General features: G+C 36.5%; 1 protein-coding gene across 4 annotated transcripts in view; it reads left to right on the forward strand.

Annotated features, from left to right (window-relative positions):
• ATP2B1 (ATPase plasma membrane Ca2+ transporting 1) overlaps positions 1–26,350 on the forward strand; it is a 58,875-nt gene that overhangs the window by 27,828 nt on the left and 4,697 nt on the right. For 3 of the 4 annotated variants that reach the window (XM_056509502.1, XM_056509496.1, XM_056509511.1), the window contains exons 3-20: positions 3,003–3,200; positions 4,029–4,283; positions 4,365–4,490; positions 4,838–4,981; positions 7,898–7,936; positions 8,289–8,450; positions 9,810–10,024; positions 11,170–11,412; positions 13,698–13,939; positions 16,393–16,630; positions 17,508–17,687; positions 17,776–17,863; positions 18,165–18,271; positions 20,076–20,267; positions 20,477–20,690; positions 20,819–21,030; positions 22,880–22,987; positions 24,801–24,983. In XM_056509502.1, the coding sequence (XP_056365477.1) occupies positions 3,003–3,200; positions 4,029–4,283; positions 4,365–4,490; positions 4,838–4,981; positions 7,898–7,936; positions 8,289–8,450; positions 9,810–10,024; positions 11,170–11,412; positions 13,698–13,939; positions 16,393–16,630; positions 17,508–17,687; positions 17,776–17,863; positions 18,165–18,271; positions 20,076–20,267; positions 20,477–20,690; positions 20,819–21,030; positions 22,880–22,987; positions 24,801–24,983 (3,146 nt within the window). Of the gene's footprint in view, positions 1–3,002; positions 3,201–4,028; positions 4,284–4,364; positions 4,491–4,837; positions 4,982–7,897; positions 7,937–8,288; positions 8,451–9,809; positions 10,025–11,169; positions 11,413–13,697; positions 13,940–16,392; positions 16,631–17,507; positions 17,688–17,775; positions 17,864–18,164; positions 18,272–20,075; positions 20,268–20,476; positions 20,691–20,818; positions 21,031–22,879; positions 22,988–24,800; positions 24,984–25,212; positions 25,372–26,350 lie in introns of all 4 variants that reach the window. The other variant, XM_056509518.1, reaches the window with a different exon arrangement.

Here is a 26,350-nt window from a genome sequence, read left to right on the forward strand (position 1 = left end):
CAGGATTCACTTTGTTTCTTAATGTAACAAACATTCAGGTTGACACAAGGGAGTGATGGGTGTCAAGGGGTGGACGTTCTTTTCTGCAGAGCGTGCTGTACTGAGGGCCTTTCACTTTCAAAAGGATTCAACAATTAGATGTACACTGCAATCAGTTACATACAGTCACTGACTTAATAAAAGGGCACCATCCTTTTTCAATTGTGAGAGAAGCTCATAAACTCACCAAAGACTCAACAGTTTAAGATGGTAACAGGCTCAGAAAAGGTTAATTAAGGTAAGTTAGAACAGCATTCAACAGAGGTGTCATTTTGGCTCTAAACCACAACACCTGCTGTAAACTTTCTGGAGATTGTACTGGAGAGCTCTTGCAAAGGTAGAACTAGCTCTTCTCTGTTGTCAAATTCAAATCATAAGTATAGAAAGGGAGACAGTACTTAAGGAAAAAAATCTAGGGAAGATCTTGCAGAAAACTGTTATGTGTTATGCTAATACTAGGTCTCTAAAACCTTATGTGTACACCTGCAAGCCCCTATGACACTTTTTCCTAATCAGTTGCTTTCTTTATGACAAGACACTCTTAGCACTAAGTAATTACCAGTGGCTTCACAGGAAAAGTACAGGTAGTTCTGACATGGTACACAGTGGATGGGTTCAGCTTGTTCCATTTCTTGCTGTGAAGTTGTTGACAATGTAAGACAACGTCTGTTTTCAGGCGAAATTTGGATCAAACTTATCTGATTTGAAATGAGAAATGGCAACAGTCCTTTACTAGTATTACTGTAAAAAAAAAGACACTGGGCAGACTTTATTGCTTACATGTAAACAAATGTGCAAAATAAATGTTTGACATATCTTTAGTAGCAAAAGTCTGTCTTACATTCTGGACAGATATAAATGTTTATAATAATATTTGAATATGAAACATTAACTAGTCCCTTGGCTAATATTTTTTCAAACTTAACCCCAGATAACATAAATTACTCTAGTTAAGACACATCATTAAGAATATAATGGCAGTAGTTTTGACCTCAGGACTGTAGATTGTGAACTGTGAAATTGCCAGCTGTGTGGTAAATGTAGGAAGTTAAGTAATGCATGGTGTATTATAGTTTATACTAAAAATACAAATGGTTTTTGTCTCTGCTAGGCTTATTTACTAATTTGCTAAGTGGTTCTGGTAGTAGCTTGACTTTATAGCCTCATTTGGAAACACTTCTCATTCTTCAAAGACCTTTGCTGTATATTTCTGATGTTCTGCACTGTGGTACCCTGCAAAGGGAGGATGTTGCTAACATTAGGTATATAGATTTCTGAATTCTGCCATGTAAAAAGAATAGAGAGGTAGTATCTTTTGCAAAATAGCAATGTGGCCCAGCCTTCTGGAATGTCCTGAGTTTCTGTAGACCCTGTAATGTACAGCTTAATTTTGAAAATAGTCTTGCAGTGCTCTTTGAATTGAGAATGAAGGTAAGCACCTTAAAGCTTGAACTGCAGGAAATGTAAGGTTATGGCTAATGTGTATAATTGCTCCTTTGTATTAAGCCTTCAAAGACATGAATTCAAGGTGAATTGAAGACTGTTAGAAAAAATGTAATTTATAACATACACAGAGTATGTTTAATTCATTTCACTTTTGAAGAGATCTGCACATAGTTTGCTTTTCAGTTAAGTGATTCCATAGCTGTTGTTAGCATTTAAAACTGAGCTTTGCAGGTCAGCAGCCTTTTCAAAGTGTTTTGAAATAAGTGATGATTCTAGGAAATGTCTGTTAGAGGTGTTAAATACCCCCTTGATATGAAATCTAGCTGCAGTGGCTGCTGTTCTTATTTATTACCTAGTATGTTTGCAATGCCTTTATCACTGAGCAGTTGGGTTAGCTACTAAAAAAATTGCTACTAAGAAAATAGTTGTCCAAGCTGGTGCTGATCATAACCTTGGGGTCAATATGACTGAAGTATCCAGACCTTTGCTCTGAACATGCCTTGAAGTTGGGCAATTTTGATTGAAAAATGAGCTAGTAGCTTAATTCTGAATGGTGGGTTAGTCAGCTGGAAACTTTTAGAGGAGTAACAAGGAGGTGTGCTCATAGAAGACCTTGAGTGCATGACCTTGCACAGAAAATACTTGGTATTCCTTTGTTTTTAAGATCATAGCAAGCTCCTGAAACATGTTTAGCCTTTTGTGTAGGCCCCTCTCTCATCTGCTGGTGTCCCTTAATAATGGTATGAGAACTGAGACAGAGGAGGACTCAAATATGCCATATTAGAAAGAAGATAGTTACAAAACTGAGGTGACAGACCTGGCATAGTGCTACACATGGGCCCTCTCTGCGTGAGAAGAGATAAAAAGAAAGTGAAACTTCAGAAGAGCAAATAACTACCATGAGTCCAGGTGGAAGCAGCATCATAAATCTTTCTACATGATGCCTGCAGAGCTTCAAGAACTTTTAGTAGTATTTTATATAATATTTAGTATTGAAATACAATAATTATAATAGTTACATTTTTAATTATAATAAACATCTCATTATAAATGTTACATTACTTTTAGGATCCTAGGATGTTGTCTCTGAATACAGAATCCCTACACTGGGAACCAGAGCTGCCTTCAAGGGCTGTGGTCTTGCTAAAGCTTTATGGTGCTACTCAGTCTCAATAGTAGTAACTCTACTAATGATCTTGTCTTGCAAACTTGTTTACTTTGAACAAAGGTATGTGTGTTATTATTACTCTTCCTATGTCATATTAAGTGACATATTAAGCAGGTAGACCATCAACTTTATTTTGGCAAGGTGAGAATTGTAAAACATAACTGACTTCCTGTAGTGACTCTGATTTAAGGGTATTGCTTATGTAATTATGTTTGAGAATGTGGCTTTTTTGTATTGTTACTGAAATATGGAGTGGGACTTGATTCCATGAGTGGGAAACTTCAGTCATTTCCTAATGTGAGAGTGAAATGTGTTTAAGTGTCACTAACTTCATCTTATTGTTAAATAGGTTTAAGTGGAAATCCAGCAGATATAGAAAGGAGAGAAGCAGTTTTTGGAAAGAACTTTATACCTCCTAAAAAGCCAAAAACATTTCTTCAGTTAGTATGGGAAGCACTACAGGACGTTACGCTAATTATATTAGAAATTGCAGCTGTAGTATCCTTGGGCCTTTCTTTTTACCAGCCTCCAGGAGGAAATGAATCATGTAAGTAAAACTTTTTAAGAAGTAGGTATCTACTTTTATTATACTACTGACTTTCCTGGTTCAACATGCCTATTCTATAAATCTGATGGGAGACAGTAAGTCAGTGGAAAAGCAGCTTATTGTTCTTTATTGAGAGCACATTACTAAAACTCTAGCTTGCCTTAAAAGGGCAACATGAGATTTCCTTGGTCATGATCTGGTATTATTCTGACCAAAGGTAAATTGCAAACAGCTGGAACAAGGACTTGTTTGAAATCCAGTCTCTGTGCAAGTGGGGGTTTTTTTAGCTTTGCGTTAAATATTTAAGTAATTTATAATTTGCAGTCATGGGTTTTCTTTGGGGAGTCAGCAAGTCTTAAATTTTCCTTGATTTGTGATATGGCACTTGTAACTTTATAATTTAAGAAGTAAAGCTGTATTTATTCTTCTAAACAGAAAAATAAAGGGATTGGGACTTCATTTAACTGAATTTTTGCAGTGATATCTGGTTTGTTAAGACAAATGTAAAGTGGGATTTGTTGGCAAAGTAGAATGTTTTTTACTGGTCTGGCATTCTTATGCCATCATTTAACAAAACAAGGACAGATAACTTTCTCTATATCAACTTCTCTTGTGTTCAGATAAGCAGGGTGTTTTAACTTCCTCAAGTTGCTCTAGCTTTCAGGTTCTTTAGCTTCTTTGTGTGCTACTCTTATGGAAATAAAGATAAAATTACAAAGAGAGCTAGCATGGAAAATGTTCAGCAACTATAAGTTTTTTGTTTGGCAAAACTTTCATTGTTGAAATATCTTTGTGAACTTTCTTAAATCTAAAACCTGTTTTCTGCAGTATGTGGATCAGTAAATGTTGGTGAAGAAGAGGAGGAATCTGAAGCAGGTTGGATTGAAGGAGCAGCAATCCTCCTATCTGTAGTTTGTGTGGTATTAGTAACAGCTTTCAATGACTGGAGCAAAGAGAAACAATTTCGGGGATTGCAGAGCCGTATTGAACAAGAACAGAAATTCACAGTCATCAGAGGTGGCCAAGTCATCCAAATACCAGTAGCTGACATAATTGTTGGAGATATTGCACAAGTGAAATATGGTAAATATATTTTTAAAGTTGAACTTTCTTTTATTTTAAAAAAAAGGAACTGCAGTCAGCAAACCCAGTGATCTCTTGTAGGTGACCTTTTACCTGCTGATGGTGTGCTCATTCAAGGAAATGACCTCAAAATTGATGAGAGCTCGCTGACTGGGGAATCTGATCATGTTAAGAAGTCTCTGGACAGAGATCCTATGCTGCTGTCAGGTGTGTAGCATTTGACAATTTTTGAATAATGTAGTTTGTTTCTGCAATAAGCTGGTTATTTAAAATTTCGAGGTTAAAACTAGCAATTTGTTTATTTTTATCTGGATTGACTTCTAGAACTATCCCAAACCAGTCCAACAAGTACAGAGCTTTGTTGCAGTGATCAGACCTATAAAACTGTAGTTGTTTATGGGTTTATTTTCCAGATAGCTTTAGGGAAGCACTGTGTATGTGGTATGTCACTGTTTCATCAAAGTCAAGTTTAAAAACATGTTTCTTCAATGTCCTTTTATGCTATGCTATATAACTGCTCAAGTCTCAGTAGAAAACCCAATTCAATCTTTCAGGCACACATGTGATGGAAGGCTCTGGAAGAATGGTGGTTACTGCTGTAGGTGTGAACTCTCAGACTGGAATCATCTTTACCTTACTTGGGGCTGGAGGAGATGAAGAGGAGAAGGAGAAGGAAAAAGAAAAGAAGGAAAAGAAAAGTAGGCATATTAATCTTAAATACCTTAGTGGTGGAGTGGGAGTGGGGATGGTGGTGAACTTTTGAATATTACTGGATAAAAACATGTTCCAGTCATCCAAAGCTAGAAAGCTTTTTAAAATAACTCATACCTTCTGTAGGTTTCACAGGAAAAACAACTTAGATCCAGTGAGAGTGCACCACTAGTAATAACTCCTGTTACATGGAATTTAGTAAAATTTCAGATCTCATTGATTAGTCAGTTTTGCAATTCCTAACCAGCCATACATACCATGTATAAATACTTAAACTCTCATCTTGTGCAACTTCAAGGTGCATTGGTGTCTAACTGCAAATACTTGTTTATGGCAAACAAGTTACTATGAAGTTCAATCTAGTAAGTATCTAGTTCTGCATTTGACAAATAGAAACTGCCCCTTATAGGGAGTTCTTCTTTAACACTTGAAGGGAAGAAGCTTAGGTCTTTCATACTGCTGAGCTTATGGATGGATGACTTAAACATATGACTGATTTTGATAAAAAATAAGCAGACATTTTCTGTGGCATTTTGAGTGGCATTTCTCCCACTCCTTTTCTTCAGAGCTGAAATTTTGAATGCTCAGAGATATACGCACAAGGCCAATTCCTCATGGCACTTTCCTGTAACTTAGTTTTTGGAAGGTTGAGGGGCTTGTAACTGAGCATATTTAGGAGCCCTTCTGTGAAGAATGAAATGAGCTGTCTTCCTTATTATAAGGTCATTTATCTAACCCTAGCCTTTATCCCAAGAATCAAAGCTTAAAAATGTTTAAGCAGTAATATTTCACTGCAGTAATAGTGCTGCTCACACAAGGCATGCTCAGGACTGAGCTTCATTGTGAAAATTTTTCATTAAACCATTATGAAGTCTTCTGGATGGGACTAAGTGTGGGGCTTCTTGGCACTAGAACCAAAAATTAAAGTTTAAACCAAAGTATACTATATTTTATCAGAGGGATACAAGGCAATAAAGGAAAATTCACACAAATATGTTTAAGATTCTCAGAGATTCTTCAAACTTAAGATTCTAAGATTCTTCAGACTCAATAGGCAATTGCTAAAATGTGTGCTCTGTGCAGGAATTTGAAGTTTTTTTTTTCTTGTCCTAACCCACAAATACTTTACAATGCTGCTACTTATTGAAAGTTGAAAAAAACCCCAAAAACTAGTGAGTTTCTTTCCAGGTTGGAAAAATTGTTACAAGAAGAATTGATAGTTCTAAGTTAGTTTCCAGCGGGGGCATGACAGCAGCAGTAAAAGCTGACCTGCAACACTTGCAGGAATTAGTGTGAAACAGTTGCCATCCTGTGCTCTTCCCCTTACCGAGGAAGGAGAAGGAAACAAACAACAGTACCAGCTGCTACAGGAGATACGGAGAGGATTATAGCTTTTATTAATATTCTGCCAGTGTTTATTATTCTAAAAGCAGAAGTCTCTTTGACAAGTAGTGTTTTGGTGTATCCTAGGACCTGAACACTTATGGGGTTTTTTTGTCTCCCAAGATAGACAGCTTCCTCTTTCCCCTAAGTTAGGTGCCTAATAAGATTCTCCTTGATAAAACTCAGGTTAAACTAAATTAACTTCTCTGTGAATGTTAAGGAGATTAAAGGGACTATATTTAGCTGGCTGTGTATGGCACGGTTCAGAGTGAAAGCAAATGTATGTACAAGGAGTTACAAGTGACTCAAATGTAGAACTTTGCTCTTGAAAGAGGAAGAGGGGAGCTAGGAGAGAACAAATACAAAATTAGGAAACAATGATGAGCCTTGAAGAAGTCTGAGGTGGCATCTTTCAGAGAAAGTAAACATGCTCTGGATTTTTTTTTTTTTTTTTTTTTTTTTTTTTTCTTTTTTTCTTTTTTTTTTTTTTCTTCCCATTCAGCTTTGTGAGAATGCTGGGAGAAATCTTTTGTATAGAAATTAAACTGGGTCTAGAGGAATGGTGTAGTGGAGGTATTAAACCTCATGCCAGACAGGCTGCTTGATATTTTGATTTTCTGCTACCTGAGTACTCTTGTAAATTTTGGTCTACATAATCTAAGGCCAAAGACTTGGTGGATTACCAGTAATACTGAAAATGTTTGGGTTATGTTCTAAGTTCCTTAATTTTGTGCTGTCATTTCAAGTTATCACTAATAGTAATTATAACCCATGCTTTCTCTTAGAAATAAAGTTTGTCACTTGCTAAGCCCCCCAAAACCACACATGATGTGTTGGGCTTCCAATTATCTTTAATATTTCACTTGTTAAATTATTTCATTATTTCACTGTCCTTCTTTATGATCTCTTGTTTAGCCCAATTTCTGAACACAGGTAGAAGTGATACTTTATTATGAACTTGGGCTATTCTCACAGTGATGTATGTTGCCTACAGATTATACTTATGTGTAGATAGGGTTAGCACAGATCTAGTAACTCAGTGCTGTACCTCTGCTAAGCTTTGATGCGGATTTATGAATATTTTATACTGCAGTACCTTCTGCAATGTTGTATAAAAGCACTGATTCTTGAAGTTTAAACCTTGCAGTTTATTTACAGAGGTAGTCAGATAGTGGTAGCAAGTACTGGAAGAACACAGCAAGAGGGAGACCACCAAAATCACTTAATTGTCACAAATATCTTTCCTAGAAAAACATGTCAGGAAGTCTTTTGTAAGGCTTTCCTCCTAAGTGTCAATATCAGAAATCTGGGCAAACTTGACTGAAGTAGATTAACACTGCAGCAATCTTGTATGGGAAAAGTCAAGTCCAAAAAGTGCCATGAACCGTTTATGTGAGCTGACTTTTTTTAAAATGTGGTTTCTTGTTTTAGCAGAGTAACGTAGTTATTATATAAAACCATAAATAAAATTATGAACTATGCACAGCCAGCTTAAAATGCAATGTTTCCCTCTCTGACAGGTAAAAAGCAAGATGGAGCTGTTGAAAACCGTAACAAAGGTAAATGCAAGTTCTCTGATTTTCTTGTAACTATCTGTTTTCTAAGAGCAAAGGTAATGAATACAGACTTTCCTATAAAAATGTTGAATCCTTACATAGAAAGCACTTATGGTAAAGATGGCATAAGTGAATCTGCCCAAAACAAATGCTTCACTGAACCTGATATTCTATCACTTATACACAATATACTTCTTTAAACATTCATGAGTAGTATGGCCCCTCTGGACACAAGATAGTACTCTGCTATTATATTTAGTGGAGCTGGGTATTAAGCTTTTTAGGTGTCCTTGATTTGGGAGACTCACCTAAAGGATTTAGGGGGACTAAACTTTTCTTTAATCTTGACTTCTAGCTAAAGCTCAGGATGGTGCAGCCATGGAAATGCAACCACTGAAGAGTGAGGATGGTGGAGATGGAGATGAGAAAGACAAGAAGAAAGCAAACTTGCCAAAGAAGGAAAAGTCTGTTCTCCAAGGCAAACTCACAAAGCTTGCAGTTCAGATTGGCAAAGCAGGTACTGTGTCTCAGTACTCTCCTTATGTTGATGTCATGTTAAAAAAAGTTGGAATATGCATAGTTTGTGAGGAGATAAAATAATCAAATCACTCAAGGCTGGCTACTTAAGTGCAAAATTCTAATGCATTGAAGCATGCTGTTGTGCCTGAGTATGCTGATGGCTTCTCAGGCTATGTCAGGTGGATGGCTTTTATTTTTTCTTAATTTAAATAGATTCAGGCTTTCAAGTGCCAGCTTCTAGGAGGAGGGAAAATTCCACCTTCATAACATTGTAAAACAGTTATGAAAGATCTTTTTAGGTTAGATATAGCATTTAGCAATGCCAAGAGAACTGTAAGTTGAGTGAAGTCTGAAAAATGTGGTATAGTCAATGAGGTTATCCCTAGTACTTTCAGAGGCTTAGAATTTTCCACTTAACATATGCCTTGCTGATACATAACATTTTTATTGACTTCCTACTTTTCTATCAGCTAATATTCATCTGCTTTGTCAAAATTTTTGGTGAATTGTTGCCACGTGAAAGTAGGCTAAACAACAGTGAAATTCAGTATAAAATTTTGGCTATATTATCTAGTGTGTAGTGGTTGAATTCAAGTATTTCAGGATTTATTTTGATCCATGTAGAATTGTCGAAAGGTTCAGTCTGGGAGGAATTTCAAGAAGATTTGTAGCCCAGCCCACAGCTCAAGAAGGGCTGACTTTAGCATTTGCATCATTAGACAGTTACAGCCTGAAATGGAGCAATGAAATTTTTATTTGTAACACTCTGCAGTTGTGTATGGTGATGTTAATTTTTCAGTGAGATTAAAAAATTCCATTTGTTTACTGCAAACTACTGTCCTTGTCAAAGATTTTTTTTTTTCATATCTTCCGAGAAGGTCTTGTTGTCCTCTATGTGCCTTTTGACCCACTGTAGTTCCCCACACAGCCTTAATACTCATCTACTTCATGCATGGATTTTCCTGTCCTCCTGCTTTGAGACTGCACTGAAGCACTCTACTGAATCAGTCAGCATAAAATTGGTGAAGGCCTCCTGAATTTTTTCACTTCTTGTTCTGCTTAATTATCTGACTTTACATATTGTTCTGTCCTATTACTAATTACCTCCATGCTTTTCAATTAAATTGGAGAAAAAAAAAATATTTCTAGGAATTTCTAGGTGAAATGCATGAGGAAATATTTGCATTGGATGCTGGAACACCTCTGAGAACTATTTCAGTGTTTTGACTTGCCTGTTTGAAACCTTAGCTCTAAATTAGCTTGTCTAAAGGTGGAAGTATTTGCATGTGTCCATAATCTGTATTGCCAAATTTTTGAGAGAGTTTCTTAAAACTGTTTATTCTCTTTTTTTAACAAGGTTTGTTGATGTCTGCAATCACAGTCATTATCCTTGTGTTATATTTTGTAATTGATACCTTCTGGGTTCAGAAGAGACCTTGGCTTGCTGAATGTACCCCCATTTATATTCAGTATTTTGTGAAGTTCTTCATTATTGGAGTTACAGTCTTGGTGGTGGCAGTACCAGAAGGTCTTCCTCTTGCAGTCACTATATCTCTGGCTTACTCTGTTAAGGTAAGTGGGTAGAGGGCAAATAGGTTTTTAAAGGTAGGTGGGTGTATTCAGTAGCTGTTAAATGCAAATTTAGTCATGCTAGATCACAAATAGATATTATATATATATGTGTGTGTGTGTGTGTGTATATATGTATATATATATATGTGTGTGTGTATATATATGTATATATATATGTGTGTGTGTATATATGTATGTATGTATATCAGACTGGGAATAAGCTTTTCTTGTTTTCTGAACTGCATAAGAATTCTTCTGTAAACTTTCCTGTAAATCTGAACTTCTACCTAGCTGATGTGTTAAACAACTACTATGAAAGCTTCCAGATTGAAATTTTTTTTTATGGCTGAATGTAAACCCAGTGTAAAGTGTAAACCATTTTGTTTTCTTCTTATTGTACAGCATGTTTTTTAACTTAAGCTCTTTCTGTTGTTAATTTTCTTACTGAGCATGCTGAGACTGATTATTTAAAATCTAATTGTAAAGATGATGTGTGCTTAGGCTGTGTTCTAAATTAATGATTTACAGCACTTACTAGTAGTGGCCTCACTGTATCATTTGAAATTCATCTTCCCCTTACAGGTGAAAATACTATACCAGCCTATAAGAAAATAATTTTAAACAATATTTAACCTATGAAACTCACGTAACCTTCACTGTTTTAATTGAAATTTTAGAGACTCCTACTTTGTATTTGATTATAAGTCTGAATCTAGAATCCTTGAAATCTGTATTATCTGATTTTCAGATCAAATAAGCTGCATTAGACTTTATTTGTGACCAGAAACACTTTAAACATTGTCTGGTAAAGCTCAAACCTCACCTCTTTTCCATTTCTCAATATTGTCATAAACTGTTTGCTCCTAAAAGTCTGAATACTTATCAGTAGTCAGTGTGACATGCAGGTACAGGAGATTAAGACTGTGTTTATATACCTTGTTCAAAATTAAGTTTACTGCAACATAATGGACTTAGGGTAATCTATACAGAAAGTGGCAGCTGCAAGTTCTTCCTCTGAAATATGCCAGATGACTTAATGACTGTGTGTTTTCTAAAAGTGCTGTGTAAGACTGGGCCCCATAAATGAGAATTTCTGAAGTGAGGTAATGGTCATGGATTGCTGTTAATTGCTTTTGTTTCCTTAGAAAATGATGAAAGATAATAACTTGGTGAGACATCTGGATGCATGTGAAACTATGGGCAATGCAACAGCTATTTGCTCAGATAAAACAGGAACATTGACTATGAACAGAATGACAGTGGTCCAAGCCTACATCAATGAAAAACATTATAAAAAAATTCCAGAACCAGAGGCTATTCCAGAGAAAACTATGGCTTATCTTGTGACAGGAATTTCTGTTAATTGCGCTTATACTTCCAAAATACTGGTAAGTGGATTTCTTCATTCCAATCAAGATAACTGAGTAACTTCCCAAAAGATGCAGATTGTCTGATGGCCACAGGCAGCTTCAGTGTAAATGTGTGGCACAATACAGGGTAAGGTATTTTGTATCTGCTGTAAATTGCTCAGCCATTCATTTGAAACTCAGTGGGGAAAGAAAATTTATTTCAGTTAGAACTGATAATTCAAAGATAAAATCTCAAGATGATTTCCTTTCAAGTGCACAGTTGTTTGTTTTTATAAGTGAGGCTGTTTACCCCACTTGAAGAGTGTCTTGGCTGGATTTGAGAGCTATTTAAAAATAAACATTAATGTAACTACAGGTAAGGATTTTAATGGATTATTATTCCAGTTACTGCTGTAGAAGTTTGTAAGTTTTAGAATTGTAATATATTTGCCAAAATCTTGTTTGAAACTTGCGAAACATTTTGAAAGACTAATGGACTGTTACACATTTTAAATAGTGGATTATTTAACATTCTGTGTGCATTGTTTTCTAAAAATCTAAACATAGCTTCCTTGCTGTAGTTATTCTAACATGTTGTATAACTTCCATTCTTTATGCAGTAAAATTAATAAGTAGGATTTAGTCTATGAATTAGCATTTCAAGATTTTATAGAAGCCTCCACTATGAATGCTTTGTGTAAAAATAGCAGTGAAAACTCAGTTCAAAAGCTACTAATCAGCCATTAAAAATGGTATGTCTGCAAAAATTTCCACAATTGCAGTACTGGACAGCAGTGATTTCTCTGAAACAAGATGGAAATACTGTCATGAGTTACAGCACATGAGGAGCTTCACATCGGTTTTCTAAAGCTCTTTCTATATCAAGAAAAAGGTTGCTGTATGTAAGCTGACCAAATCTCTTATTACTACAATTTTAACTGAATTACATCCACTGCAGTAGAGTTAGTCTGCTTTACAGAATCAGAGAGGGCTGAAAGGGACCTCTAGATAGAACCTCTGATCCACTCCTCCTGATGAAAGCAGAATCAGTCAGAGCACATTGCACAGGGCACCCAGTCAGGATTTAAGAATCTCAAAGGATGGAGACTTTGCAACCTTTGGGCAGCCTGTTCAAGTATTTTGATCACCCTTACAAGTAAAAGGTGTTTCCTTTCCTAAAATGGAGTTTCAAAAGCTTCAGTTTGTATCCATTGCCTGTTGTCCTCTCACTGGGCACCACTAGAAAGTCTGGCTAGACAGTCCTTACCATTGTTCTAACCAACTGCCTTATTCAGGCATTCAATACACACCAAAAAGTTTCTCTCCCAGAGTGCTGCCTTCTCCTGACTGAACAATCCCAGCCCTTTCAACTCATCCTCCTATGTCAGGTGTTTGTCTCTGAGTTATCTTTGTGTGCCATGGATGATGCACTTACTCCTGGTTGATATCTCTCATTCTGGGGTATCCAGAACTTGGTGTCTTAAAGTGAACGTCTTGAAAGTGCAAGTATTCAGTACAGACAAGTTCAAAATCTTGCAGCTCTGAACACTGAAAATGGACCACTGAGTTATGAATAATGTAGTTCAGCTTTAGCACCTGAGATATATCAGACTGAGAAAGTGCTTCTCCCTATTTTGCTGCAAAAAACCCATGTATAAGCTCAAATATTTTGAGAAAAATACTTCTTTACTTATAGGACTAGTATGTGCATGTCCCATACTGTTGAGATAAGAATCTTTTTCTTATATCAAAGGATTGGAAACTTGTTTCTGAACTCTTTCCAGTTAAATAGGCCATGGCCTGGAAAACAGAACTTGTAGTGAGACTTAAGAAGCTTAAAGACTTAGTTTATTCAGAAGAAGGCTAACAGGTGATGTGGTCATAGTCTAACTTATTGAAGAATTATCACAGGAGCAGATGCTTTAATTTAGCAGAAATAATGCCATTTAGCTTGCTAAAGTCAGTATATGTGAACTTATCTGTACTTTTAAAATCCAAAATAATTGTTCAGGGTCTACACTCAATTGATCAGATAAATATTTAAAGTAATGGAAAATGTCTTTTAAAAAGGTCATGTTGGGATTGATACAAACTTAATGGGTGATTTCTAAAGGATTGAAAGATCCTAAATAGGTACAGAAGTTACTTTAAGAAAGCAGCAGCATGACTTTGGATCATGACTCATAGGAATTTATAAAGTAATTACTGAAAAAAGGAAACCTCCCCATCCCAGAACTAAGCCTGTCCTTCCTTGTTTTCTAAGTGCTGTGCTTCAGTGGTTTCTAAGTTAACCTAATCAGTGATGCTTCTTGTTCTTCTTGCAGCCTCCTGAAAAAGAAGGTGGCCTACCACGTCATGTTGGAAATAAAACTGAATGTGCCTTGCTGGGATTGCTCTTGGATTTAAAACGTGATTATCAGGATGTAAGAAATGAGATACCAGAAGAGGATTTGTACAAAGTGTACACCTTCAACTCTGTTAGAAAATCGATGAGTACTGTGTTAAAAAACTCTGATGGCAGTTTCCGGATATTCAGTAAAGGTGCCTCTGAGATAGTTCTTAAAAAGTAAGAGCAACTACTATTGTGATTCAGCACTTAAATTTGGCTAAATGTTGCGATAGGTGGGGAGACTGACCCTTGTGACTGCAGCTTCACAGCTTGTCTCCTTCCATTGTTTGACTTTCTACAGTAAGATGGGCCATTAGCACTTTAGTTACTTTACTTCAAACACCCCAGCCCAACTCCCTAAAAAAAAAAAAAAGAAAAAAAAAAAGAGATGGTCATCATGCTTTAGTCAAACAATTTTATCTTTAGGTGTGGTTGATCAAAATGCTCACCTGCCTTCTACTAAAGTCCCAGAAGTTGATATGCCCAAATTCCAGGAAGGGCTTGTACCTTTGGAAAATGGTTACTTTCAGTATATTACTGTTAGACGAGGGAACTTTCTGTTCAAGTTGATCGTTTTAACAGGAGGTTGAACTTGAATGTTCGAGCAACTTGAGAGGTTTTAATATGACAAAGCAATTGCTTCCTTATCCATCTGCCCACCTATAAAGGATTTATTAAAATGAGATTAGACTTAGTGAGCGATTAGGCACCACTGGGACAAACCTTTATAGGTGTGAAGTCAGCTGTGGTAACTCCTAACAAGGTGAGGAGAGACATCAAACATATTTGCATCATGTTCTCTAGGAACAGCAGTTGGTAGCCAGGCCCTTTTTGGTTCTAATGTCAAACTGTTTCTAGTCTGAGTAGCACATTGATTATATTCATCAGTTAAATTTACTTTTTTCCTTGTTAATAGCTCCCCAAATCATTGTCTAACAAAGTACTAATATACTAAAGAAAAAATATGAACTCTTCTTTCTCCTCAACTTTTGTGCTGAGAACAAAATGTCAATCTTTAAAGGACTCTTGTTCCTCTTGATATGGAATCTAAAATCTGTACTTTTTTTGCATAGCTAGATTTTAACCCAAACATAATCAATTAATAGGTATGCCTATATTCACATTACTTCTACCTTCTGTAGTATTTTGTAACTTATAATATTGGACAACTGAACTGCAGAAGTCACTAGAACTCAGCTGTCCCAGACTCATGTGGTCCACCTAATAACTGAAAATGGAAAATAATAAAGGCATTTGGCAAAGAGCAAGAAAACCCAGACTGATTTGGATGTTATAGGAATACTGAAACTTGAACACTTATAAGGCACAAATGAGTCATTAGTAAGTGTAGAAGAAATGCAGAAACTTTTTCAGGTAGAACAATTTCTTTTTTTTTTTCCTTATCACTAAGTCAAATATTTGAAGTGAGTTTCAGTCTTTGCATAGAACTTATTTATATGTATTTAGTCATTTTGGAATGTTTGAATTTGTCACCAGCCTTATGATTGCAGCTAACAGTAGATATCCTTAATGACTGCTGACATTTGAACAGATAAGTAAAATCAGAAAATTCAAATTTTAGTTATGATATGAATTTTGAAGCTCTAAGAAACAGCTTAATTTGAATTTTCTGTATGAGGTGGAAACTTTTAGGGAATTCCCTAAGTCCTTGGGCTAAACACTGAACTGTAACACTTGTCATCTGTGCAGGTCTGCAAGGTCTGATCTTGGTATTTAATGAAAATAATAAATTACCTTTTTTTCCCCCTCTGGTGCTGTATGAATGCTAATTTGTAAACTAATGCATAATGGTGCTATTTTATGGCAACATTTTGTGAAGAACACATGAGCAAGACTGAATTTCTTGTTCAAAATCATTGGTAGTATTATATTCATGGCATCAACACTGGTAAAGTGTATATGCTGTCTGTGAAAGCAGTGGCATCTTTGGCATGAAGAAACATAACTAAGAGAGCATGTGTTGAAATGCTAGAGTGCATACTGGTGAATCTAGTCTCCTACACAAACATTTTAATTAGTTTCAATATTTGTGTTTAATTTCATATTTCACGTTGCCTCACATACCAGATGCTCTCTGAATTCTCTTAGATTGGGGGGGAAGGGGAAGGGCTGCAAACTTTTGTTCTGAAGGGTAGCAGTACCTGATTTTGCTTATAGTGCTGTAAGTTTGGAGCTTGCTGTGTAAGCAGCACGTGCATGTTCTGAAAATGTACTTTCTTCTGAGACTCTATTGCTGTTAACAAGGTGGGATTACTTTGTTGAGCTTGAAACTGGATTGCCTGACTCAAACAATGCAGACACCTGTCTGTTTACTTACAATGGAGAAATGGATACTTTTGGGAGGTAACTGATGTATATGTGAAATTCATTGGGCATTACTTCCATCCTAGGATGACTGGCTCAGTTATCTTTCTACAGAAAGTAGGTTTTGCATGTGAAGAAATAAAGTGCATTTGGAGATGATTACCTTAGAGATACCACTACTGGCTTCTTGTGCCTGAGTTGTGAGTCTAGTGAAAACACTAGAAACTTCTTGGAGTTGACTAATGAGCCAAAGGGTGGGTTGAACTTCTGGTTAAAATTTGATAATTCTAAATCTTTCTTTCCAGGTGCTTCAAAATACTGAGTGCTAATGGAGAACCAAAGGTATTTAGACCTAGGGACCGTGATGACATTGTGAAAACTGTCATTGAGCCAATGGCTTCTGAAGGTCTCAGAACCATCTGCCTGGCATTCAGAGACTTCCCAGCAGGGGAGCCTGAGCCAGAGTGGGACAATGAGAATGATATTGTCACTGGTCTGACATGCATTGCTGTTGTTGGGATTGAAGATCCTGTGAGACCTGAGGTAAGGTCACCAGCTAAGCTGCAGTGATTTTCTTACATGGGATTCATGTTTTTCATCATGCAGAGTACAAGAAACTGAACTGCTGTTGTATGCCTTAAGCATGGTTAATAAATTAAAATCTAATTTCTTGAAGGGAAAGTTAATGGAGCTATAAAAGCAGATTAAAACTACTTAACGTCACTTATGCTGTGTTACTGAGGCCCTGTAAAAATTAATAACTTAAGGTACTTACTGTGCAGGATCTCAGCAAATGAAACAACTTACTTTTTTACCACTTGGAGTATTAGGACTTTTGGTTTGGACAAGATTAGCCATTGTGCTTTTTACTAGCTTCTCATGGGGAATGGTGGAGAGAGGTGAGGTTGTTAGCTGAGAACTGAGGGCAAGGAGTTTGGCTTGTGGTTGAGGTGTAAGGTTTTTCAATTGTGAAAGCTTTTATGCCTCATGCATGTGGAAAATTTGGGCTGATCTGGACTATTGTCACTTCACAGTAAAAGGTATGGGTGAAGTAGTGGAGTATGAGCAGTAGTTTATTTCACATAATCATAAATAAAATGCCAGTACTCAGTACAGCCTAATATGTCATGAGGATTTTTGTGGTATTTTTGAATACTGCAGTATTTAAAAAAATTGCAGGAGGGAGGGGAACAGACATAGCAGTGGCACAAAGCCTTTTGCCAGAATTGCAATTTGTGTGGTTTTTAGGGAAAGAATTGTGGTATGCTACTTAATTTTTTTTTAACGTTCCATAACTACAGGCTTCATTTTAAAATAAGAGTTATCCTGAGCTATAAGCATTCCTTTCACTCACATGTCTAGATCTATTTAACAAATGCACAGTCTCTGAGCCTGTGGGGTTTTTTTCCTTGCTTTACAGGTACCTGATGCAATAAAAAAGTGTCAGCGTGCAGGCATAACTGTACGTATGGTCACAGGTGATAACATTAACACTGCTCGTGCTATTGCACTGAAATGTGGTATTCTGAATCCTGGTGAGGACTTCCTGTGTTTGGAGGGCAAAGACTTTAACAGGAGAATACGCAATGAGAAAGGAGAGGTAAGCACGCTGGCTCTCTCATCAAGTAGATCAGCAGATATTCTAAGTCTCCAACGTGTGTAAAATACAATTAATGCTCTTTCTGCAGATAGAGCAAGAGCGAATAGATAAAATCTGGCCAAAGCTTCGTGTCCTTGCAAGATCTTCTCCCACTGACAAACACACTCTAGTAAAAGGTAGGTAAAAATTCTCTGACCTTCTAAGTAGATTTTTTCCCCCCACTGCTTCTAGGAAAAATAAAAATTAGGACTGAACAATGGGAAATTTTTATGAAATTGTTTCCAACTGATTTTTTCCTTTCTGCTTGAGAAATTGAGCCAACGAGAACTTTTTTTGGTGTCGGTTGTTTTTGTTTGCTCTTTTTTTTTTTTATTAGTTTATGATTGATAAATACAAAAACTGGATTTCTCTTTTTGGTTAAGTCTCCGCTGTGTTGTTAATTTAGAACTGTAACACTTGTATGTAATTTTATTTTAGGTATAATTGACAGCACTGTCTTTGACCAGAGGCAAGTTGTAGCAGTAACTGGTGATGGTACCAATGATGGTCCAGCTTTGAAGAAGGCAGACGTTGGATTCGCTATGGTAGGACTTTTAAAAATCCTCAGTATTTTATTATTAGCTTATCAAATCACTTAAGCTAACAGAACCTTGTTTCATGAGCCTAGTATACAACTATATTAATGAAGTCAACATTCCAACTTCAATATGTTTTTATTTGATGGAAAATATCCTTGTGGCATTCACCACTGAATAAAACTTGAAAAATGCAGATTGCCAATTATGTGCAAATTGAAAATATTTTACACAAAAGCTTATTGCAAAGTACTGGAACAGAATACTGAAGTTTTCTGAAACATTTTTAACATAAAAGAAAGTGACTTTAGCAATAGCATAACACTTGTTGATTAGAATAAAACTTGTACCTGATATGGAATGGGCTTAATCATCTGTTTCCCATTCAAGGATACATAGGAACAGGGAAACCATAATGAAAGTGACTACCAATTGATGTTCAAAATGGCTGTGGAGGCTAAATCTTGTACCTCTGAAGCACAACTGAAGCAAGAGCATTTATGATAGTGTAGGATCTTCACCTGTCTGGATGATTTGTTAGATTACATGGCTTTCTCAGCTGCCCTTTCATGTGGCTGCCAAACAGTGTTTTGGCTTTTAAGTGCTTATTACTGCATAGACTCACGCCTTAAGTGTGTGGATTTTAGCTTTCTTTCAAGACAAGACTCTTGTTAGATTCCTCAAGCTTCCTTTTGCCACAGGGCTCCCTCTCAGTCTTAAATGGCATGTCACTGTAGTCTTAAAGAAATTGAAAGGAAAGGAAAAATGAGCATACTCTTCCTATACCACATGCAGAAAAAGTAACACTGACTCAGATTCTACTCCTGAGAGAAAAAATGGGAAAGAGATTTCACATCATTCTCAAGGATCTTTTTTCAAAAACAACTTAAAAATTTGACAGCTACATATGAAATGTTCTAGACTATAACAAGTATCTTTATTCTGGTAAGGTACAGCTGCTGTAGTTGCCACTGTCAGGGGCAGATTTGTTTCTTTGTTTTGAATGTTTCCTGCAGTTGCTGTCTGTATTCATCTGTGTAAGGAACTATCTTCTCTGCCTGCTTACCTAAATAGCACTTAAAATATGCCATATGATATGTAAAGGTAACTTTTAAGGTATACACACAGCTGTGGAGGTCATTCATTTCCTTGACAAAATAATATATCAAGAAAAAGGATAATTAAATTTTTTATTGAGTAAGCGAATTTGGAATGCCAAAAGAAAAAAAGATTTTTGAAGTAGGTGTTTTCAGGCATCATTTTACAGAACCCAGCTGTTTGGGTACTGTAGGAGACTAGAGATAATTAAAATTTAAGAATGTCCTGTTGCTTTGCAATGCACATGCAGTGATGTTGCATATTCTATTGTTCAATGCTAATGCCCTTCTGCAAAAGGTTTTTGGTAATGTTTATCATCCTACTGTGTTGCAAGCACACGTGTTGCCTGCTGCTGGAATCCATACAATAAAGTAATTAGGGCATAGCTTGAACTGTACCACTGCACCATCTGGTGGCCTTCAGCTTGAACAGGGCTCAGTAACATCTCTTTGGGAGAGCTTAACATGTCTTTACTGTCAACTCTCAAATTTATATTAAGGGATTTATTTTAAAGAAAGCATTACTTTGTTTTCATTTTCCCAAGCTTGAGCAAAGCTTTCAAATAGAACTTGTTTCATTAGGCCTCTAGATGCCTTTAAAGCAGTTCTTCAGACATGGTGCATCCAAGTGAATGCTGACCAAGGACATAATAGCTTTTGTCATAAAAAGTGAGTGCATCCTGTTATATTTCATAATGCTTTTCTTTTTCTATCAGGGTATTGCTGGAACAGATGTAGCTAAAGAAGCTTCTGATATTATCCTCACAGATGACAACTTCACCAGTATTGTTAAAGCAGTTATGTGGGGAAGAAATGTCTATGACAGCATCTCCAAATTTCTTCAGTTCCAGCTTACTGTCAATGTAGTAGCAGTAATTGTTGCTTTTACAGGAGCTTGCATAACACAAGTACGTACCAGTGGGGGATTGTTTTGGCTAATAAAGATTGAAAAAGTTCATGATTGATTAATTCTTGAGTTCAAGAATTAACTAACTACTTAAATAGTAGTCCAAAGAACATAATGCTCTTCAGAACATGCCAATATTGTATGATAAATGACTTTATTAGCTGCAATTTCTGCTCTACTATTGGAGGGTTTATGTATGTATCTTTATAGGATTCTCCACTTAAAGCCGTGCAGATGCTGTGGGTAAATCTCATAATGGACACATTAGCTTCTCTTGCCCTGGCAACAGAGCCACCCACTGAAGCTCTTCTGCTGAGGAAGCCTTATGGTAGAAACAAACCTTTGATTTCTCGTACAATGATGAAGAACATTTTGGGTCATGCATTCTACCAGCTTGTAGTGGTCTTCACGCTCCTGTTTGCTGGTAAGAATGCTGAGGCTTTACACAGTTATTCTGAATGTTGTAGAGAGATGTGTTTTTAAAACTATTAGTTTGCTGTAGTGTGTGTGTAAAGACACTAATAAAGCTGTTCATAAATGCCTTTTATACAGGTGAGAAAATTTTTGACATTGATAGTGGAAGAAATGCACCTCTGCATGCTCCTCCTTCAGAGCATTATACCATAGTATTTAATACATTTGTGATGATGCAGCTTTTCAATGAAATTAATGCCCGAAAGATCCATGGGGAAAGAAATGTTTTCGAAGGAATCTTTAACAACGCTATCTTCTGTTCTATTGTGCTGGGGACATTTGTTGTGCAGGTAAGCAGATTCTTGGAGGGTGGGGGGAAAAATGCATTTAGTGCACTTATGGACTTGCTTACTTGGAAATGCCAATTAGCTATTGCCAGAGATCTAATTTCTGCAATGTGGTAAACCTTCAGGGTCAAGCACAAAATAAGTAAATTGTAAGTGCAGCTTGATGGAGTTTTCAGGTAAGACCTCTTTGAAATTGGTAATGCTGGAATGTTGTATTTGTAGTTACCTAGAACTAGAAAATTCTTCAATTTTATCTTGGTGTTCTAGTCTCTTGGCAAAGTACAAAGAAGTTATTTGTGTCATCTATTCATTCACCCCTTCCCCCTAGATCTTTCTTATAATATCTACAGTGTATCTAAACAAGAATCCATTTAAGCAATTATAGAAAAGGTACAATTTCTTTTCTTAATGAGAGTAGACATGAATAAGCTTTAGAAATTGAAGTATCAGTTTTTACCTCACTGACTCTGGAATCAGTGATATCTACTGGTATACATTGTAGAAGTGTTGTTTTAAGTGAAAAAAACCTGATGTCTAGGGACTTCTGTAGGGACATATAGGGGAATTCATAAAAGCTAGTTAGTTAACTCAGTACATGCTAACAAAGGAAATGAAATGATCTTCAGTTGATTGGGTTCACATGCTGGTGTTGAAAAACACAGATTTAAAACAATCTACAGAAAATAGTTTACATGAAATATTTTCACCCTCAAATAACCTTCACTTTATTTAGTCAGAAGAAATAACAAACAAATCAATATTTGAATAATGAAATATTTTATTTCAGAACCCATTTGCATTTTGGATTAGTTGGGACATATAGCCTACATATTGAGCTTCTCCTTAGACTTGATAATTCATTAAGTTGATGGAAGTCTTATCAGTTCAAGTATTAGAAATGTATGCACTCCTTCACATTAAGTCAGGGAATTTACTCTCTCAGGTTTAGATTTTTATGGATGGCACTTCTTCAGAAAGCTGCTCTTATTTTTGGTGTTATGTATACAGCACGTTGACTGTTGTTGTGCAACAAAGCCAAACATTTAGAAATTACTCCTGACTGCCACTGTGTTCTCTTCATATATTTGGCAGACTGAATGCCTTCCCACCTCCTGATTTGTCATCTCAATTTTTTCTGAGTTAATACTCCTTGCTTTTTCAGCTGTCAGATGCCCTACTTAATGGTCAATACTGTCTCCTTTTCATGCCTGCCCTGCTACTTTGAATTGTTGATTCTCCAGGGCAGACTTTCATGCATATAATTCCTATGCAGAGAGATACCTTGCTCATTAGGGTCCATGCAGCTTGTAATAGCTAAGGCAGTAGGAGCTCACTTAATTTAGCTTTTGAGATCTCTGCCCCCCTCCCCCAAGATTTACTACATGTGGTGATTTAAAGTCTGATATTTAACTTTATGTTATACATAGTAATATCCTGTAGAATTGCTTCTGAGGTGTTTCATGCCTTATGGCCCTATGAATTCTATTAATACAAGTTCATGAATCTTGGACTTAGTTGCAAGATGGGTGTTCATAGCAAAAGTAATCACTGTACATTTGTAGCATCAAATACATTCTGCAATTGTGAAATGAAGGGAAAAAACTACAAGTAAAATTGAGGAGTGAACAGCTTTTCATGAGTGTGACATTTGAAGAATAATTATGTACTTCTTGAAATACTGAAAAGCAGAAGAATATGGCTTAGGTTTAGAAACTTGCTCAAACTGCTGAGATAGTGAAAGAATCTGCTTAATAAATTCTCTTGGAGAGCTGTCTATTGTGGCCTTAAGGCATTAGGGAATTTTCTAGTAACAAGGTCACTGATACATGCTTCATTATGTTTTTCTTCACAGATAATTATTGTGCAATTTGGTGGAAAGCCTTTTAGTTGCTCAGAACTCACAATTGAACAGTGGCTGTGGTCCATTTTCCTGGGCATGGGCACACTACTTTGGGGCCAGGTAAACAAGGATTTTTCAAAATGCCAAAACCGTATACTTTAAATGGAAAAAACAAACTTTCTGTCTTTAACATTCAGATACTTCAAGTGGACTATATGAATATATGAAGACAAACAGTAAATAGTAAAATTGATTTGTTCAATAGCTGGAAAGTTCTTAGTTGAATATTCCTTCCTCAGAGTGGGTCAATTACTTACATTTCATAACTAGATGCTGTGGCTGGTTTGTTTAGCAATTTTGAACTAGAAGCAGCTGTAGCTACCTTTTAAATACGAAATTATATCTTCAGCCAGATATGTGTACCAGAAAATGTGGTAAGAATACAAGATGCAATGAACATGCTAATGTTAAAATATACTTAACTTGGCGCTTAATGGTTTTCTTGAAAAATCAGAATTGCTAAACTTGACGGTAGTTTCTTGATTTAAAAACCTCCTGGAGCAGCAAGAAATGCAGCAAAACTCAAACCAGCTTTCTCTTTAATCTTTGTTTGCATAATTGTGACATAATTGAAAAGTCTTCCCACCTATTAAGCCATTACATTTGGACTTTTATTTCCTTTCCCCTCCCCCCAGAGTGTCATTACTATTGCATGCACACAGTGCTTGTAAGCAGCAAGCTTATTTACGTGAAACTTTAGAGCTAGAGAGTTTTCTATTATTTAATGACATAGTTGTCTAAACTTTTCATACCACATGAAGTTTTCCATTACAGTTTCTTTCCTTCCACTAAGTAAAAGGCACTTCATGTTTCACCATAAAATTGGTAGGATGAATTTTATTTGTAAATACATATATAGAAATATATTCTTAAAGTGACTAAGCTTTTTAACAAGGTTCTCTGGAAAATTAATTATTTAAAAAAATCAAATAGAGTCACTCTGAGGTTTAAAAGTATCCTAGAAGAGAATTGAGATGGCTTGAAATACCTTTGACCCAAAGTGTCTTGCAAGGACGAAGCTTCCCTGCTGCAGTTCATGCTGCTCTAGCATCTCATTAAAGTCAAAGAGCTTTAATTTTCTGAGAATAATAGAAACTGAAGTGTGAGCTGGGAGCATTCACAGTAGCAGTTTCAGCATAAAGGGCTGTTTATCTTGCTTTTGGAGCAGACTTTTTGCCTCTGCAGCTGCAGAAATGGTTTCTAGGTTTGTGATGATCAAGGAAAGCAGTCTTGGAATTTATCTGGATCTGCTAGATATAATGTACCAAACGATCACTCTCCTTAACTACATGTAGCTTTTTTTTTTTTTTTTTAAGATATATAAACTGCTGTACACCAAGTAGCCTAGTAACAGCTTGAGATACATACATACAATTTTGGAAACATCACTCACTCTTGCAAATGGATTGATATCTCCCAGGTCACAAAAGAATGAATGTCTCTTCTGTATTTCTGAATTAATTGTGGCTACTTTAGGTGATGAAGGTCCCACCTGAGGAGACATGTTATGCTCATCAAACTGACTAGATACAAGTACCATCTACAGGATTAATGGCTTTTGTAGCTTCAGTACTGCTCCTTCCTGGCATTGTAAAGTAATGTTAATGTGGAATTCTTTGTCCGTGGCAAGGCTGTTTTGTAGTCCAAGTTTAATTTCCCACCTTGGTTGAGGTAGTAATTATATTCACAGCTTTGCAGCTATTCAGATGGAGTGATTGTTTGACACTGATGCAGTCATCCTGTCTATGTAATTCTAGTCTTTTCCACTTTGCTAATTGTATGCAGGATATCTGTTAAGCCTTTAGACTGGTATTACTCTTTTTTTGTTGTTAAAAAAGTATAACCCTTATTTTTATATTTCATCCACTGTTAGTTGATTTCAACAATTCCAACCAGCCGACTGAAGTTCCTTAAGGAAGCTGGTCATGGAACACAAAAGGAGGAGATTCCTGAAGAAGAACTAGCAGAAGATGTAGAGGAGATCGATCATGCTGAGAGAGAATTGCGCCGGGGTCAGATCTTGTGGTTTAGGGGCCTAAACAGGATACAAACTCAGGTATGGCCTTGGAAAAGGTAGGATGCAGCGGGTGTTATGAGGGAAATCTCTCCATTTTTGACTAAGGTGGCTGTTCTTACTGGTATGACTGAGACTGTCAAAAGGGGGTGTGGATGGATTTGTAATCCCTCAGTCCTCTGTTTTCTTCAGCTTTAAATGCAACTCTTGCCTGTGTATCTGCTCTGTTATTAAAAAGTGCCTTTTTTTCTTTACTTTTTGTGTGTTATAGATGGGATGGTCCTTTCTCTTGTTCTCTCTCTCTCTTGCTGAGCAAGCTGTCACAATCTCTGATTCCTTGCAGATGGATGTAGTGAATGCTTTCCAGAGTGGAAGTACCATTCAGGGGGCTCTAAGGCGGCAACCCTCCATCGCCAGCCAGCACCATGATGTAACAAATATTTCTACCCCTACACATGTAGTGTTTTCCTCTACTACTGCTTCTACTACTGTGGGGTGTGAGTGTGTGTTCCTAAAGTGCATGAAATTAACATTTCCTAATTCACGTACCTAACGTTTCTCATTTTCTCCTTAGTACTTAAAATCATCGTTCAGGCTTTTTATAGAGCTCTTCCACAAAGTGGAGTCCTCAAGACTTTTTTTTCTTAGAGGGCTGAGAACAGGTGGAACAGTTTCAACAAAAGACTTTATTGGGAAAGCTGTGAGCCTGCATATCCTGTGCCTTCATCCATTGGTGTACAGAGGGATTTTTAAGATAAAAAGGGAAAACTGTTGTAAATTTTCGAGTATATGCCTCTTAGGGTGACTTGCATTGAATAAGTGAATTAACTGTATAATCATGGACCCAGGTCAATAAAAATAAATCTCTTGCACTGCAGCACAAGCAATACTTAAGTAAGCAAGCTGATTTGGAAACAAATGGTATGTTGAAGATATGAATGTAGTTAGAACATGGAGCACTAAATGCATTTTCTTTGTAGCCTGTAAGGAATTTTATGAACCTCTGCTTTCACTGGACCTTATTTACTGAATAACAGCTTTTTCAACATCAGGATTCAGGTGGCGAAACAAGGCTTCTAAAATGTATACAAGTCAGAAGAAATATGAATTAGCTAATAGAAAAAGGAAAAAAAATTAAGCATTAAATGGCAAAACTTTCATTCGAATCTGAAGGGTTCTTTTTCCTCTCTAGGTTCATCTGGGAGCAGTTCATAAGCCATCAGTGAAAGAGAAGTTTGTCTCACCTCAATTCTACCCTCTCTATATTGTGCTCTAAGTGGCATTTCAGTTTCAGCCTTTCTCTCTGTAGAGGCTGGAGATTTATTTACTCTTGGATGTAGGCCTAAACTCTGGAGCCAGAAGATGCATAGTAGTTGTAGTTCAACACTGATAGCCAATATCTTTGTACA

The sequence above is a fragment of the Oenanthe melanoleuca genome, chromosome 1A, assembly GCF_029582105.1.
Source record: "Oenanthe melanoleuca isolate GR-GAL-2019-014 chromosome 1A, OMel1.0, whole genome shotgun sequence".
Lineage (NCBI taxonomy): Eukaryota > Metazoa > Chordata > Aves > Passeriformes > Muscicapidae > Oenanthe > Oenanthe melanoleuca.